General features: G+C 41.3%; 1 protein-coding gene across 1 annotated transcript in view; it reads left to right on the top strand.

The window, feature by feature from the left end:
- LOC141095328 (vertebrate ancient opsin-like) overlaps positions 1–18361 on the top strand; it is a 310270-nt gene that overhangs the window by 166805 nt on the left and 125104 nt on the right. Inside the window, exon 3 of the mRNA XM_073581300.1 lies at positions 6310–6543. Coding sequence (XP_073437401.1) covers positions 6310–6543 — 234 coding nt within the window. The remainder of the gene's footprint in view (positions 1–6309; positions 6544–18361) is intronic.

Raw genomic sequence — 18361 nt, 5'->3', positions numbered from 1 at the left:
CCGTCAGACACACCGCTGTACTATGAGGGGCCCAGTGCCAGTACCGACGCCCACGAGTGGGCCCCCCTTGCTTGGGCAGGGCCCCAGCATTTGCAATCTTTACCTCTCCCTGCTCCTCCGCTGTGTAATCTGGGCCGTCAAATCCATACTGCGCCTGACACCGTCTGAGCCTGCCTCCTGAGACATATATTTTGAATGTGTACGCTATCCATACATGTTATCCGGGGATACGGTACCCTTTCTAACCTTTGTGCAATCACGTGCAATCCATACTGGGCCTAACACCGTCTGAGCCTGCCTCCTGAGACATATATTTTTAATGTGTACGCTATCCATACATGTTATCCAGGGATACGGTACCCTTTCTAACCTTTGTGCAATCACGTGCAATTCATACTGGGCCTAACACCGTCTGAGCCTGCCTCCTGAGACATATATTTTGAATGTGTACGCTATCCATACATGTTATCCGGGGATACGGTACCCTTTCTAACCTTTGTGCAATCACGTGCAATCCATACTGTGCCTGACACCGTCTGAGCCTGCCTCCTGAGACATATATTTTGAATGTGTACGCTATCCATACATGTTATCCAGGGATACGGTACCCTTTCTAACCTTTGTGCAATCACGTGCAATCCATACTGGGCCTGACACCATCTGAGCCTGCCTCCTGAGACATATATTTTGAATGTGTATGCTATCCATACATGTTATCCGGGGATACGGTACCCTTTCTAACCTTTGTGCAATCACGTGCAATCCATACTGGGCCTAAAACCGTCTGAGCCTGCCTCCTGAGACATATATTTTGAATGTGTACGCTATCTATACATGTTATCCGGGGATACGGTACCCTTTCTAACCTTTGTGCAATCACGTGCAATCCATACTGGGCCTGACACCGTCTGAGCCTGCCTCCTGAGACATATATTATGAATGTGTACGCTATCCATACATGTTATCCGGGGATACGGTACCCTTTCTAACCTTTGCGCAATCACGTGCAATCCATACTGGGCCTAACACCGTCTGAGCCTGCCTCCTGAGACATATATTTTGAATGTGTACGCTATCCATACATGTTATCCGGGGATACGGTACCCTTTCTAACCTTTGTGCAATCACGTGCAATCCATACTGGGCCTGACACCGTCTGAGCCTGCCTCCTGAGACATATATTTTGAATGTGTACGCTATCCATACATGTTATCCAGGGATACGGTACCCTTTCTAACCTTTGTGCAATCACGTGCAATCCATACTGGGCCTAACACCGTCTGAGCCTGCCTCCTGAGACATATATTTTGAATGTGTACGCTATCCATACATGTTATCTGGGGATACGGTACCCTTTCTAACCTTTGTGCAATCACGTGCAATCCATACTGTGCCTGACACCGTCTGAGCCTGCCTCCTGAGACATATATTTTGAATGTGTACGCTATCCATACATGTTATCCAGGGATACGGTACCCTTTCTAACCTTTGTGCAATCACGTGCAATCCATACTGGGCCTGACACCGTCTGAGCCTGCCTCCTGAGACATATATTTTTAATGTGTACGCTATCCATACATGTTATCCAGGGATACGGTACCCTTTCTAACCTTTGTGCAATCACGTGCAATCCATACTGGGCCTAACACCGTCTGAGCCTGCCTCCTGAGACATATATTTTGAATTTGTACGCTATCCATACATGTTATCCAGGGATACGGTACCCTTTCTAACTTTTGTGCAATCACGTGCAATCCATACTGGGCCTGACACCGTCTGAGCCTGCCTCCTGAGACATATATTTTGAATGTGTACGCTATCCATACATGTTATCCAGGGATACGGTACCCTTTCTAACCTTTGTGCAATCACGTGCAATCCATACTGGGCCTAACACCGTCTGAGCCTGCCTCCTGAGACATATATTTTGAATGTGTACGCTATCCATACATGTTATCCGGGGATACGGTACCCTTTCTAACCTTTGTGCAATCACGTGCAATCCATACTGTGCCTGACACCGTCTGAGCCTGCCTCCTGAGACATATATTTTGAATGTGTACGCTATCCATACATGTTATCCAGGGATACGGTACCCTTTCTAACCTTTGTGCAATCACGTGCAATCCATACTGGGCCTGACACCGTCTGAGCCTGCCTCCTGAGACATATATTTTGAATGTGTACGCTATCCATACATGTTATCCAGGGATACGGTACCCTTTCTAACCTTTGTGCAATCACGTGCAATCCATACTGGGCCTAACACCGTCTGAGCCTGCCTCCTGAGACATATATTTTGAATGTGTACGCTATCCATACATGTTATCCAGGGATACGGTACCCTTTCTAACCTTTGTGCAATCACGTGCAATCCATACTGGGCGTGAGAACGGCTGGCGAGCTGTTAAGCAAGCTACAGCACCTGTCCAGACAAGTACAGGGATTCCCTAGCGAGGAGACTTATTTGATTGTTTTCAATGTTGGGACAGCAATTTTTGGGGAGCACTATACTCTGGAGAATGATAGATGGGGCCCACCATACACTGGAACATTCCAAAGGTGGACATCAGACACTGGAGCAGCATTTACAGGGCCCATTATACACTAGAGCATTAGAAATGGGGCCCATTATGTTTGGAGCATTATTTGGGCCCATAAGACAGTGGAGCTTCATCCATGGGGACCAGCATATACTGTAGCATTATGTGGAGCTCATCATATACTGTTTCAAACATTATATGGGACCAATGATTCTGTATGGAGAAATAGATGGGCCTCGTCATGAGATGTAAAAAGTGAGGTATTTTTCATTATACTATACCGCTATTTATCTGCCGTATCGGAGCATGATGAGTTGTGGTATGTGTTAAAGGGGCACTCTTTCGCCCAGGGCACATGAAAACCTGCAGCCAGCCCTCCCCCCCCCCACAACTTTAGCCAAATAACCCCCATTTTTCAGTGCGTAACTTGTATTATGAAGTTAATTAAGGTTGACAAGCTTAAGTAAGAAGAATTGATGCTTTTGGCATTCAAATGGGCACTGTAGGTGTGTTTCCTGTCCTCCTCTCACTGCCGACTTTTATTCCCCATTGACTTACATTGGGTTTCGTGTTTCGGGACGACCCCGACTTTTCCCTATAATCGGACGATCTTGCTCGACCCGACTTTTGGAAAAGTCGGGTTTCACGAAACGAAACGCGACCCTAAAAACCAAAAGTCGCTCAACTCTAGTGTCCATTCTTGTACCATATTTTATTTTCTGGCTTATTTTGGATTCCTGGTGGATATTAGGTCTTAAAGGCAATGATTACATTATCCTGTTAATTTCATCAGACCCATGAATATGTACAGTGGGGGAAATAAGTATTTGATCCCTTGCTGATTTTGTAAGTTTGCCCACTGACAAAGACATGAACAGTCTTTAATTTTAAGGGTAGGATAATTTTAACATTGAGAGATAGAATGCCAAAAATAAAATCCAAAAAATCACATTGTATAAATTATATAAATTTATGTGCATTTTGCAGTGAGAAATAAGTATTTGATCCCCCACGAACCATCAAGAGTTCTGGCTCCTACAAACCAGTTAGACGCTCCTAATCAACTCATTACCTACATTAAAGACAGCTGTCTTACATAGTCACCTTTATAAAAGACGTCTGTCCGCAGACTCAATTAATCAGTCAAACTCTAGCCTCTACAACATGGGCAAGACCAAAGAGCTGTATAAGGATGTCAGGGACAAGATCATAGACCTGCACAAAGCTGGAATGGACTACAAAACCATAAGTAAGATGCTGGGTGAGAAGGAGACAACTGTTGGTGCAATAGTAAGAAAATGGAAGAAATACAAAATGACTGTCAATCGACATCCATCTGGGGCACCATGCAAAATCTCACCTCGTGGGGTATCCTTGATCATGAGGAAGGTGAGAGATCAGCCTAAAACTACATGGGGGGAACTTGTTAATGATCTGCTGCAACACTTCCCTGACTCGGAGTATCATCATTGATGCTTGTTTCAGGGAATGGGCTAGTCTCTTTTCTGTCCCTGTGTGTTCTGCACTTTGCAGTGTGCACATTTACTGTGCATGCTCTGTGTTTCCAGCTCAGATTGGCAGTGATGACCTGGCAACACAGAGGAGAGCACACTGTCAAAGTATGATGTCAGGGCGCCACCTTCGCAACTGACATCAGTAGTGGGTCAGCGATGTTCTCTGCACATCAACAAGTATTCTGACGCCACACTCTGACAGTGAGCTCTTCTCTGTGTTGCTAGCTCATCACTGCTGATCTTAGCTGGCAACGGATGATGCTTCATTTTAGGAAGGGGCTGTAGCAATACCTGCAGCTTCTGGCTCCTGAAGACCCTTCACTTGCAGAGGGATTCTGAAACAAAGTGTCATCACACAAGACATAGGGACAAAAATGCAAAGACTGTTAGATAGTGTAGTCAGGAAACGGTAGGGAATTTTTAATGTAAGCACATTACAGATTAGTTTAGATTACAGCATCAAATAGTTATGGATTTAGATAGAAATTTTGTTGGTCTTTAGATCGCCCCTTTAATTAGCCTTCGTTGTTCACCTCAGGAGATCTGGGACTTCAGGCCACAATTCTTCGGTACAAGGAGTGTTACATCACTGCTATTTTCTGTTTTTTTCTTTCAAAATTTTGCACCCAGTTCAACAGCCCTGTACTCTTCACATTCCATGACCACCACTTTTTGCTGTCCTGTCTAGATTTCCTCACACCAGACATTATTGAATCTGTGCAGGACAAAGTTATATTTTTATGTCTTCTGTAGATTCTACTTTAACCTGACAGCACATTTAGTAGTAGAAGCAAAGATAATGATGTCTATTTGTGCCTATTAAAGAGAGATGTCAGATGCACACCGTTCTGTTCCCCAGAACAGGGCAATAAAAAGCATTGAAGACACAAAGTAGAATAACAAATTGAATATATCGAATGATGTAAAAAAATAATCAGAGACGATAATCCCCCACTAGTGAAATAGACAGTGCTGCCAGCTTGACTTTTTATTCTTTCTGGACAGCTTACCAAAAATCACGGATAGAGAACATTTCTTATGTACACATTCGAAACCCACAATAAATCATTATGATTACAAGTGATACATGACTACAGCCCATAATTCTGATATGAAGACATCAGCTGCATTTTCTGTAAACTGTAAAATGATATTTACAGTGAAAATAATCTATAATTTTCTTAAGCTTCAAAAAAAATCACAGACACCTTACTTTTTTTATGGACAGGGCAATAAAGTGCCTTATTTTTATGGACTGTCCTGGAATTTCTGGACGGTTGACCACCCTTGGATCAAATTAAAATAAAATGTATTTTATTTAATTAGAAATCCAAGTGATCCCACTGTGGGAAGACTTAAGGGGGTTTTACACATAGTGATATCGCTAGCGATATCGCTAAAGCATCACCGATTTGGTGACGCAGCAGCGATATCGCTATGTGTGATACTTACCTCCGACCGGCTCCCCCGCTGTCCATCGCTGATCGCGCAGCTCCATTTCTCGTCGTCTGCTTCCTGCTGGGCTTCCTGCTGGCGCCGACGAGCGACGCATGGACGCGGGCGGGAGGACATCAGGATCGCTGCGTGTGAAAGGTAAGTAACGACCGCTAGATCGCTGCTGGATCGCTGTGAGATCTTCAGGTGTGAAAGCTCACTAGCGATCATTTAGCGATGCACCAGCGATCCTGACTGGGTCATATCGCTGGTCAGGATCGCTGGTGCATCGCTAAATGTAAAGGGGCCTTAAGGCCAAATGAACCCTGGGCATTTTCCGTTGTGTTTTTTGTCTGCAGTCAAGGCAAAGTGGATGTGGTTTCATGAACACTCATGCCCAATTTGTGTTTAAAGATGCTTCTGAATTGTGTATTTTTGATTTTTTTTTTTCCTATTATGCTTCTACAGGAAGTTTAAAAAAAACACGTTCAGTTGCATTTTTAAGTGCAGAATTAAAGTTTTTCTGTTTTAAATAAAAGTCAGAATAAAAAAAACGTTGTTTCAAATCTGCCCCAAAACACATCAATAGTATTAAAAAAAAAAGCAGGAAAACGCTGGAATCTGAGAAAATTGATTTTGCTTATTATGTGAACACGGAATTATACTATACATACCTAAGTGGTACAGGAAAGGGTCATGGGTGGCACCACGAGGTTATCTGAATCTGTCACAGGTGGTGTTAGAAAAGTATATGAAATGATTTAATATCTGTAAATTTCATGCGTATGAAACTTCTAAGGCTGTTTTGTATCCTGCAGGTAAGTGGAGTCACGAAAGTAGCAGCTCGCACCCGGGAACAAAGAGTTCTTATCATGGTGATTGTGATGGTTATTTGCTTTCTTCTCTGCTGGCTGCCCTATGGAATAATGGCTTTGATTGCCACCTTTGGAAGACCTGGACTCATCACCCCTTCTGCTAGTATTATCCCTTCTGTTCTTGCAAAGAGCAGCACCGTATACAACCCCATCATCTATATCTTCCTCAATAAGCAGGTGAGTAATGCAACTGAACCTAAATTAACATTCTTCAGTATATTTATTTTATCAGTTTTTTAATATTTCAATTTAATGACGACTTCCACTATTACAGCATGTAATGCCGTATTAAGAATTTCATTTTTGTGAGATAATTTCATCAAAGGGGGAAATATATTGTCCACTAAACATGAACAGCCTGCAGAGTTTTGTGAATAGGTTTATGTATCATCAATAAATTACCGGTCAATGGCTGGTCACTCAAGTTATTAAATTATCGCCGGCCATGCATGTTAAAGATGCACAAGTGCGCATTGAAGGCACTGAAGGTTAAAGATAGACAAGTGGACACGTGCACATTGAAGCGACAAAACACTGGATCACACTTGGACCAATGGTATTCAATGTGGTCGTGCACATGAGTCTGCTTGAATAAAAAATTGTAGCATGCACGATCTGCATCCGTAAATTGGATAGCCATGCAAGTTAATGGGTCCGTCAAATAAATAAAACTGCACTCAGATGACATTTGTGTGTAGTCCGATTTCACAGACTGACAGAATAGAGAAAAAGGAACATTTTTTTCTTTCATATTTTTCATATGCGAATAAATCGTATTCCACCCTGATCAAACTCTGATAAAAGTGTGATCAGAGTGTGATTAGCATAATCAGTCTGATTCTCTCAGATGAGAGAAAATAATGTTGTGGGACCCTACTAAAGATGTAGGAATTCCCAAGTCGTAATAATCTGGATTAAAGAACAGCACTTAGGATGCTTGTCTGAATGATTTAATTAAGAGATCATTGATCAATCCAGCAATAGCTTATATTTTCTTGAATCCAATGTGTTTTCACAGGCGTCCAGTGACAGAATGCTCGAAAACACCACCAACATTTCAGTCTTCCCGCACCTCGATCATGGTGGTAATCTGTCTGCACGAGATGAAAAAAATAAACCAATGCATCCAACCCTTGAGTATGGGTGCTAGAGGAGCTGGTTTATTTTCTTCATCTCTTGACTAAAGCCATGCTAAAAAACTGAACAAACAATTTCATATTAAGTTTTCAGGGCCAGAAAATGTATTTATTCTTCTAGTTATTTTATAAGTGTTCCTACTAAGACTAATCCAGAGAGAACTACTCTATATATAAAAATATGTTTGTCACAGACAGGTCGTCCTCTGTCTCTGTAATGTGGGTGTGACTATCGCGGATCATTGCCATTCTACAGCTCAATCTCTCACTCATCCCTCATAGAATGAGACATACCACTAACCAGTCTACGCACTCAAGACGAGCAACACTGCCACCACTTACCGAAATGTCTATGCTAGTGCGAGTGCAATGCGAGAAACTCAAGCCAGTCTCTGGCATCCATACCCGGCACTTGGACCAGAGCGTTCAGCTGCATAGAAATACATGGAGCCGAACACTCCAGTCCCAAGTGTCGGCAGCAGTGCTGGGTATTGATATGAGAGACTCGCGCGAGTTTCTCGCCTTGCACTCGCAAGTGTGACCCCGGCCTAAGTCCTAATGTCACACATACAACATACAGCACGCAGGCCATGTACATGTTAGGCCTATTCTCCTACCTCCGTAACCAGTTGGATTCTTTATGGATAATCCAGGTTCTTGATTAACATTTAACACTGTGGAAAGTGTACACATCCAATTGGCTTGGCTTCCCAACTTGCATCATTGTAAGGAGAACAGTCCATTGGGGTTAGGTTGGATAATAATTCTCCACCTTCCTAGGTCTACTCATGGGGTGGGTGCTTCATTGCACATGCATACCACATATTTATCAGCCATCAAATATGAAATATTATAAAAATTGACAAGTGTTCAAGAAAGGAATTCCTGGGACAATAATATCTTTATATCTCATATCACATTGTGTTGATCTTTTAGATACTAAACACCACATATGAAATCTTCACAGAGGCTCTAATAGTAATATTAAAAGAGTCACCTGTGAAAGAAATAACCAATATCTCTTGTAGCCAAAGCCCCCAAAGTAAGACCGGCATAGGAGGAAGAAAGGAGAGGCTGGTAAGAAATGTTACCTGCTGCCGCTTTCATCCGCCCTGTAGATCCTCCTGTTTGGGTTGCTTTTGCCAAGGGGACTGATATGCCCGAATTCTCCTTCAACTGACATGGAAATTTCTATTCCAAGCAAAATATCCATCTTTACAGGTGATTAGAATAAAAGGAAAATGTATTTTGAATAGAAGTTACAATTAAAAGAGATGCAGTAGATAAAGATAAGAAATAAAGGGCGTATATGGGATCCCTATGAATATGAGAGAGGGATCATATGAGAGAGGGATCTGACGTGTTGCAAAATGCAAAGAGGTGCAGGATTTAAATCAAAATCCTGGCTCAAAGCCATGCAGTTTCCAAACATGCTCAGAAAACATGACAATTGTTATTTCTCTATAGATAAATGAATTACTACTGCGCTTAGAGTCACTGGTATAAAATGCAGGACGACTTTATCCCTATCATTTCATAGTATAACTCCAACTCCCACATTTTAAATAAAATAGTGAGAAAACATTGGAATCTTTTGAGAGAGGATAAAACTCTGGGATCGATCATTCCACAGGGTCCAAGATTTGTGTACAGGAAGGCACATAACCTTAAGAGTATTATAGCTCCGAGCGTGCCCTCAAATAGTATAAAAAAATCCACTCTTCCTTTTTTGGCCAGTCTGAAAGGTTTTTTTCCTGCAGAAGTTGCTGCATTTGCCGTCAAACAAAAACTGGCAAACAACCTTTATTAAAGGTAACAAGGAATATACGATTGGTGACTACATCACCTGTGCTACAGAGAGTGTCATTTACATAATAAAATGCCCCTGTGAAAAAATCTATATAGGGCGCACTAAACGCCCATTAAAAATAAGGATAATCGAACATATCCGGAATATAAAGAAGAAATTCATGGGCCATCCTCTGTCAAGCCACTTTGCTAATTATCATGAAGGTTTGGTGTGTAATATGACAGTTATGGTGATAGAACTCGTTCATAAACAGGCACGCAAAGGAGACCATATAAAACTAATGTCTCGCGCTGAGTCACGCTGGATTTTTATGCTTGATACTCTCATTCCTAAAGGACTCAATAGTGAAATTGAACTATTTGGCTTCCTGTGATGACGGACATTTTTAATTGATTTATTTACTTCTATTGAGTGTGTGCATATATACTACAGAGATTGCAAGCAGGACCACATCCCTGAAGAAGGAGACAGGAGTCTCTGAAACATGTAGGACAGCTTTTTGGTCCTCATTGCAATCTCTAGGCTGCAGCCCAGTGCATCACGTGTCTCTGACTTCACACAGGTCCTGTGCTGACGAGCATAGTGTGAAGTTCAGGCACCTAGTTCAGTGTGTTTTCCCACCCAGCCTGCCATTAGAGCGACTGCTGCCACCGGCCGGGGTAGCATCGCTAACAGGATTACTGCAGTTCTTAAGCAAGAAGTATTTAATCAGCAACCCACCGGAGGAGTGTTATTACTTACAGAAGGACTTTTGGGATCTCCAAACACAGAATCAGTGTTCACTTGTGAGATTGAGCCCGGCCTCCCCCTCTGTGGCTGTTAACCCCTACTGCTTTACAACTTTACAAGGTAATCTTGGTTTCTTGCACTACAATTGGCATTAAGCATCCAAAGGGATATATATATGACTTTTTTAGTGTTAATTATTGTTGTTCTCTGTCCAAACCTGGTTCTTTTATTGTGCTCTGGACTTTGATTTTTTTTTTTTCTCTTCAAATCCATTTGAGTAAGACAATAGATACCAGTGACTCTAAGCGCAGTAGTAATTCATTTATCTATACGGACTTTCCCTTTGACATCTATGGTGACTGGTGTCTTTCTACTTTTGCTGCTGGAGTCCCTATATATACTTGAGCGCCACTGCGATTTTTATTAAATTATTATTTCTCATTAGAATATCTTATCTCTATTACGTCTTACACAACGTTATAGCAAAATCTAGCCTTGGGTTCTTTTATCTGAAACAAAAATATGATTTTATATACGGTAACAATTAATAAAATATTTATGCAAAATATGCATTATAATAGCTGTTTTGATTACTTTTTTTATAATCTGAAGTACAGACAAACCTGATGAAGTGTTTGTGCTTGAATAATAGCTTTTGTCGTACCCATTCTGATTCTGCTAGTTATGATAACTCTTATGAGGAGCCCACAAAACATAATTTATAATACTTATACACCACACTTACAATCAGAAGACATCCACAAACTGGAGCAAGTTCAGAAAAGAGCGACCAGAATGGTGACCGGTCTGCAAACCCTGTCTTATGAGGAAAGGTTGCAGGATTTGGGAATGTTTAGTTTGCAAAAGAGAAGACTGAGAGGAGACTTAATAGCTGTCTACAAATATCTAAAGGGCTGTCACATTGTAGAAGGATCAACTTTATTCTCATTTGCACAAGGAAAGACTAGAAGCAATGGGATGAAACTGAATGGGAGGAGACACAGATTAGATATTAGAAAAAACTTTTTGACAGTTAGAGTGATCAATGAGTGGAACAGGCTGCCACGAGAAGTGGTGAGTTCTCCTTCAATGGAAGTCTTCAAACAGAGGCTGGACAGACATCTGACTGGGATGATTTAGCGAATCCTGCTTTGAGCAGGGGGTTGGACCAGATGGCCCAGGAGGTCCCTTCCAACTCTACGATTCTATGATTCTATGATTCTATGATTCTAAGATGTAGAACACTTGGTGTAGAGCAGGGGTGCTCAACTGGCAGGCTGGAAGCCATATGCTACCCCACAATTTTTTTCTGTGCAGCCCCCAATCATCAAGTCATAGAAAAGCTTTTCTGACCCGTTCTCCACATCACAGAAAGGTTGGTTTCTGGCTTTGTCTCATGATTATCACTTATATTGCATACATCCATCTCTCTGGCCAAATTACTATTGGCAGTAGCCACATCTGGTATCGGATTAAGGTTCACATTGTAGATCTGATTTCAGGATCACTTTATTTTCTTCAGGCTAATGGGCTTATTATGGTAGCAGTTACATCTGATATCAGGCCATAATTTTTCTCTTGGTTTATTCTGTATGTCCTGATTTTTGGATAACTTAATTAGGCACTATTGCACTTTAAATGACCACTGAGAGAAATTCGCATTTTTTCTATATATTTGTAATTATGTACTACTGCAGTTTATATGATTATTGAGAGATACTTGCGTTTTCTCATATATATGTAACTTTTACACTTTTTCCCTCCTTATTTTTGGTGGGTAATAATTTTTGATTATTTATATCTTTTTGTGCATCACATAAGGCCAATTTATTGATATATGCAATTGTTCCTATACTGCCAATTTTTTAACCTCCCTTTCCTGTGGGTGGAAACTAAGTGTCGCTGATTCCCTTATGTATTCAACTTTTTGATTGATCTACTATAAATCTGAATTTTATCAATTTTTGGATAAACAATAAAATTATATGTTTTATATATTGCTCCTGGCTCCACTTCTCTTTTGGGTATACTGTATGTATTGGTATGGTGGATGAGCTTTGATATTATCAACCTTTTTTTGGTTTTAATGCGCTGATGTAATGTCAACAGCACAGCAGCCAACAATGAGACTCTGAGCAGGGCATTTCATATACGCGGGCAGAACTTCAGAGCTCATTGATTGCCGTGCCGTCAAGGAGATATAAGTCCCACAGTCAATTCTGTACAACAGGAGCATGAACAGAGACTTAATGGTGGACTCAAGAAGGATGAATGCAACCCTTTTTTTGGGGAGGTTACAATTAACTGTGCCTGGGAATCAAGATTTTCTTAAAGTGGACAACTCCTTTAAGTACATTAGAGGTAGCAGCATTCATGGTCACTTCCTTACTAGAAAGCAAACAGGCGTGAAAGTGGCTCCTCACTTTCGTGATAGGTGGGACTCTTGAAATTGTAGCTTGCACATATCCGACAATTATGCTGTTTAAATACAATGTCCCAAATCATATCAGCACATTAGGTTTTATTTTTGCGACCCTTGGCATTGGTTCAATTTGACAATGTGACCCTTGGACCAGAAAACGTTGTGCATTCCTGGTGTACAGCCATTTAATTCCTCTAAATTTGTATTTTGAATTACCATAGTAAAGAGATGTGTAAGGTGTCAGAGGTAGAAGTCAAAAAAATTGTGTTACTTAAGGTACTTTCACACTTAGCGATGTACCAGCGATCCCGACCAGCGATATGACGCGGTCAGGATCGCTGGTACATCGCTAAATGGTCGCTAGTGAGCTGCCAAACAGGCAGATCTCACCAGCGACATCACTGGGGACGGGGATCGCTACTTACCTGTCACACCAGGCGATCCTGCGTCCTCCCGCCCAGCTCCACGCGTCACTCGTCGTCACAGCAGGAAGCGCCACAGGAAGCTGACGACGAGAAACAGTCCTGAACGTTCTCGCGCGATCAGCGATAACCAGCGGGGGAGCCGGTCATAGGTAAGTATCAGACACAGAGATATCGCTAGCAATATCGCTATAACGTCACTAGTTATAGCGATATTGCTAGCGATATCTCTTAGTGTGACATGCCCTTAAAACGCAGGTTGAGGGAGACATTTACACATCACAGAGATCAGAAGATATTAGGAATCAGTAGACGATATAAGTATTAGAAAACAGACCTGCATTACAGCTGCCTCGCTTTACTACACTGTTGGATCATCTTCTGTCTATAGAACAGACTCTTTGCATTAGAGGAGCGCAGTAGTTTTATCGTACAAGCATTATCGGTGTCATGAACACCATAAACAATCATGATCACGATGGAGAGAAACTATAGTTGCCACCTCGTTGTTGAGCTAAGTACTCTTGCATGATGAACAGCGGAACCGTTCAACCTCATTGCACCACCGATGACCATTGCGCAAGTAAAAGTATTTGATATCTCCAAGTCTATAAAAATCCAATCTATTAAAATAAAAGATTAACAATTTGAAAACCTAAATTAAAGAGAAGAGATCAAAATTTCAGAATTGCATTTGTCAGTCTATCCAATACTATAAAATAATGCAATTTTATTTACACTAAAATCACATCAACTAAACTTTAGCTCACGGTAGCAAAAACAGGCCTTCTCAAAGATCCATCAATTAAAATACAGTATAAAAATGCTATTTGTCTCTAAACAATTTTTTTATGAATTTCGAGGTATTTTTTGACACTAAAAACAGAAAAAAAAGTTTGGTATCGCCGTAACTGTACTGATCTTGAGAATTATATTTCCAGTTAATTTTTTCCATATAGTGAATACCATAAAAATAAAACCCATAAAAGAATCCCGGAATTGTGTATTTTTCACAATTTTATAGAATTGGTATTTGTTTCTCTTTTTCCAGTACATTGCATAGTAAAATGAATCTTTTTCTTAAAAACTATGACTCATTCCGGAAAATAGAAGCCTATACTGTATATGGCTATGTGGGCAGAAAAATGCAAAAAAAAGTTATGGCACTTGGAAGAACGGACAGACATAAACAAGACAGGCATAAACAATAATGCAAAAAACGGAAAATTGCCCTACCGGGAAGAGTTAAATGTCATTAATTCCTCACCAAGTGAAATATTGGAAAGAATGGCATTCTTTCACAGTAAAATGAGTGATGTTAATAGTGATCTATGATTTTGCCATAACAAAAATTCACTGGAGAGTCCAAAGCTAAAAACGACATAGAGAATATCGGCGGAGTGTGGGAAAGATAACAATCCTGCTTGAAGCTGCTGAAAATGTAAGAGCTAGCGGGTGTCTCAATCCTAAAAATCACAGGTCGTCTCAGGTTAAGTATATTATGATTTTAGTAAGTCAATGCAGTGGCGGACATGGAAAGAAGAAAGCCCTTGTGCAAGAACAGTATGGGCCTTTAGCAGTCCAATTGCTGATCATAATGCTTTGAAGATGGAAATGGCTCCTCTTTACTCCTGGGACCCTTTGTGACTACACAGGTTGCACCAATGGCATGTCTGCCCCTGAGTCAATGTGCAGAAGAGTTGTATAAAATTCTTGACTGCTCGCAATCTACCGTGTTTAAAACCTTTAGGTATTAATTTTTGTGCACTGTTTAAAATAACCTAATAGCCCCTTGACAAAAATGTTTTCTGATGATTTACCGTATACCAAAGTTTGTACTTTCTATACAGGTTTTGTAACATTACGTGTGCAGCAGTGGAACATACTTTACAAATGATTGGAGAACCCGAGTTTCAAATATCTTTTAATTAAAGCTCGTTATTTTGATGAAGTAATATTGCACAGGTCCAAGTTGATGGTAATTATCTTTCATTCTCTTAATTAACTCTAATAAACTGTTAGAATGGTCAGAAGGGAATTGATGTACTGTACGTCAGGCATCACTGACTTACGTGACTTGGGACTTTCCTTGAAGGGTTTTCTATTTTACTTACTATTGGGAATGATCTGTTTTTTCATTAAATCTGTTACTATTTAACGATATTCCCTTTTGCATTGTTTAAAAAGCATGCTATTAAATCAACTGTTCAGCCATTCTAATAGTATTAGTTATAAAGTTTCCAAAATTTCAGTAAGAGTCCAAATATTTATTTATCCTTTATTTTTCATGGGTCCCTAAACATTTTTATCTAAATCGCATATATTCAAGGAATACTCATCAGAATATTGTTTATGAGTTAGACCGGGGTCATACTGCGTTACACCGCAGTATAACGGGGTGTAACGCAGTCCATTAACGCAGCCATAGACCCCCATTATGTGGTGCATCGCGACGTATGCCTAAAGCGGCACGCGTTCGCGATGTGCCGTCAAACACTGATGGCGCCTCGGACGCGGGCTGCAGCGTCTGAGGCTCCGTCACCGCTAGCGCTGATGAATCATCAGCGCTAGCGGTATAGCATAACGCATATCGCGTCATGCTATAGCGTTAACGCAGCTCATCAATGCTATGAGTTAAATGGGCTGTGTTAATGCTATGTGAACCTGGCCTTAAAGAGAAACACAGCTCATGTACTGTAGTAATAAATTGCCTTTGCTGCATTTTGTTCCTTTGTCTATCCTCCTGAAAACCAATGAGTAACTTGGTGTTACCATAGTCCTTATCAAAGCAGTATTTCTCTAGCTTCTCCTATCAAACAGGCTGTCAAAAATGGACAGCACACAGATGGGCAGAATTTGGAGGCTACTTTTTTTAAACAGACCTATAGATTTGTATTGCGATTTTGATCTGATCCTCAGACCAATATTTGACAAGTCTACAAGATGTTATTTGTACCATAATATCATAAGTCCTATCCATGAAAAACATTGATAGAACTCGTACGTGTAAAATGGACGCCGGAATGAGCCTTTGTTCAGATGTCAATGTGTTTTCTCACACATGGAAAAAAAATTCATCAATTTCGATCACTGTTTTCGATAGTGTTGGGTCAGAGTGTAAGGTTTGATCATCAGTGTTTCATTAGTTTTTTTCCTGAAAAATAAAACTGCAGGAGGTTTTGCAAGTCAAATATGTCAACTCAAATATATTTGGGATTTTCCAAACAAGAATGACTAGTTAGGGTCCTCAATACATTTACAACACAATCGAGCAGGGTCGGATTAAAGGTAGCCAGGGCCCCGGGCAGTTTAAGATGCATGGACCCCCAAGCACCCGATGTATAGTGTGACATGTCACATATTTGGGAGGTCATGTGACAGGTCACGTGATAAACACATACACTCACTGGCCACTTTATTAGGTACACCTGTCCAACTGTGTGTTAAGACTTAATTTCTAATCAGCCAATCACATGGCGGCAACTCAGTGCATTTAGGCATGTAGACATGGTCAAGACAATCTCCTGCAGTTCAAACCGAGCATCAGTATGGGGAAGAAAGGTGATTTGAGTGCCTTTGAACGTGGCATGATTGTTGGTGCCAGAAGGGCTGGTCTGAGTATTTCAGAAACTGCTGATCTACTGGGATTTTCACGCACAACCATCTCTAGGGTTTACAGAGAATGGTCCGAAAAAGAAAAAAAAACCAGTGAGCGGCAGTTCTGTGGCCGGAAATGCCTTGTTGATGCCAGAGGTCAGAGGAGAATGGGCAGACTGGTTCGAGCTGATAGAAAGGCAACAGTGACTCAAATTGCCACCCGTTACAACCAAGGTAGGCAGAAGAGCATCTCTGAACGCACAGTGCGTCGAACTTTGAGGCAGATGGGCTACAGCAGCAGAAGACCACACCGGGTACCACTCCTCTCAGCTAAGAACAGGAAACTGAGGCTACAATTTGCACAAGCTCATCGAAATTGGACAGTAGAAGATTGGAAAAACGTTGCCTGGTCTGATGAGTCTCGATTTCTGCTGCGACATTCGGATGGTAGGGTCAGAATTTGGCGTAAACAACATGAAAGCATGGATCCATCCTGCCTTGTATCAACGGTTCAGGCTGGTGGTGGTGGTGTCATGGTGTGGGGAATTTTTTCTTGGCACTCTTTGGGCCCCTTGGTACCAATTGAGCATCGTTGCAACGCCACAGCCTACCTGAGTATTGTTGCTGACCATGTCCATCCCTTTATGACCACAATGTACCCAACATCTGATGGCTACTTTCAGCAGGATAATGCGCCATGTCATAAAGCTCGAATCATCTCAGATTGGTTTCTTGAACATGACAATGAGTTCACTGTACTCAAATGGCCTCCTCAGTCACCAGATCTCAATCCAATAGAGCATCTTTGGGATGTGGTGGAACGGGAGATTCGCATCAGGGATGTGCAGCCGACAAATCTGCGCCAACTGTGTGATGCCATCATGTCAATATGGTCCAAAATCTCTGAGGAATGCTTCCAGCACCTTGTTGAATCTCTGCCACGAAGAATTGAGGCAGTTCTGAAGGCAAAAGGGGGTCCAACCCGTTACTAGCATGGTGTACCTAATAAAGTGGCCAGTGAGTGTAGGTGCTCTAGTGTGAATCTGTAGGCACCAAATTTTTTACCATACGTACAACGCAAAGCATAACAATAGGGTATACTATATTATAAGGGACAGGGCCATACATAATAAGAGGTAATGCTATGGAATAAGGGAACATTTTTTCCCTTGCGCACAGCCCTGAACATAAAAAGAGAAGACCCTATATTCTAAGAGACAAGTAAAGCTCCAATAAAGCTGCATTTAAACTGAAAGATAATCACTGAAGAAGCGTTCTTATGATATATCCTTTCAGTGTGAACAGGCTTCCATTCACCAGATGAATTTGCAAAATGCTCGTTCATCAGATGAAATGATTTTTGGTGCGGCACAAAAGATCATCGCCTACTGAAAAGTGGACTTGCACTGCCGAGAACAATGATCATGGCTTTCCGATCAGTGGTCGTTTAATGACACTGATCACCCGTGTAAACCTTTGAATGGTGTAGATACTGAATAAATATTTGCAGCCAGTAACTTACCACTGATGACCCATCTCCACTGATGACCCATCTGACTGCAGCCATTTTCTTTTTCTTCTCCTTCTTGTCAAATCTTGTTGACGTCCTAAAGCCACGACGTGGCCACTGCTGAGTTTGCCACACTGTTCACCGTGCCTGTGAAAATAAATGTAAATGTCACTTATATACATCTCTCATTTTATATATATACTAGCTGAAGAGCCCGGCGCTGCCCGGGCATAGTAACTAACTGTGGTTAGTTATAGCAAATTATAATTATCCTCCATCCCATAGTCCCGTGCCCATATACCCATCATACATATCCACCATCCCATAGGCCGTGCCCATCATACATATCCTCCATCCCATAGTCAAGTG

This window comes from Dendrobates tinctorius, unplaced genomic scaffold (genome assembly GCF_039654945.1).
Source record: "Dendrobates tinctorius isolate UK_male_01 unplaced genomic scaffold, ASM3965494v1 ptg000069l, whole genome shotgun sequence".
NCBI lineage: Eukaryota > Metazoa > Chordata > Amphibia > Anura > Dendrobatidae > Dendrobates > Dendrobates tinctorius.
This window is presented reverse-complemented; position numbering and strand designations above follow the sequence as displayed.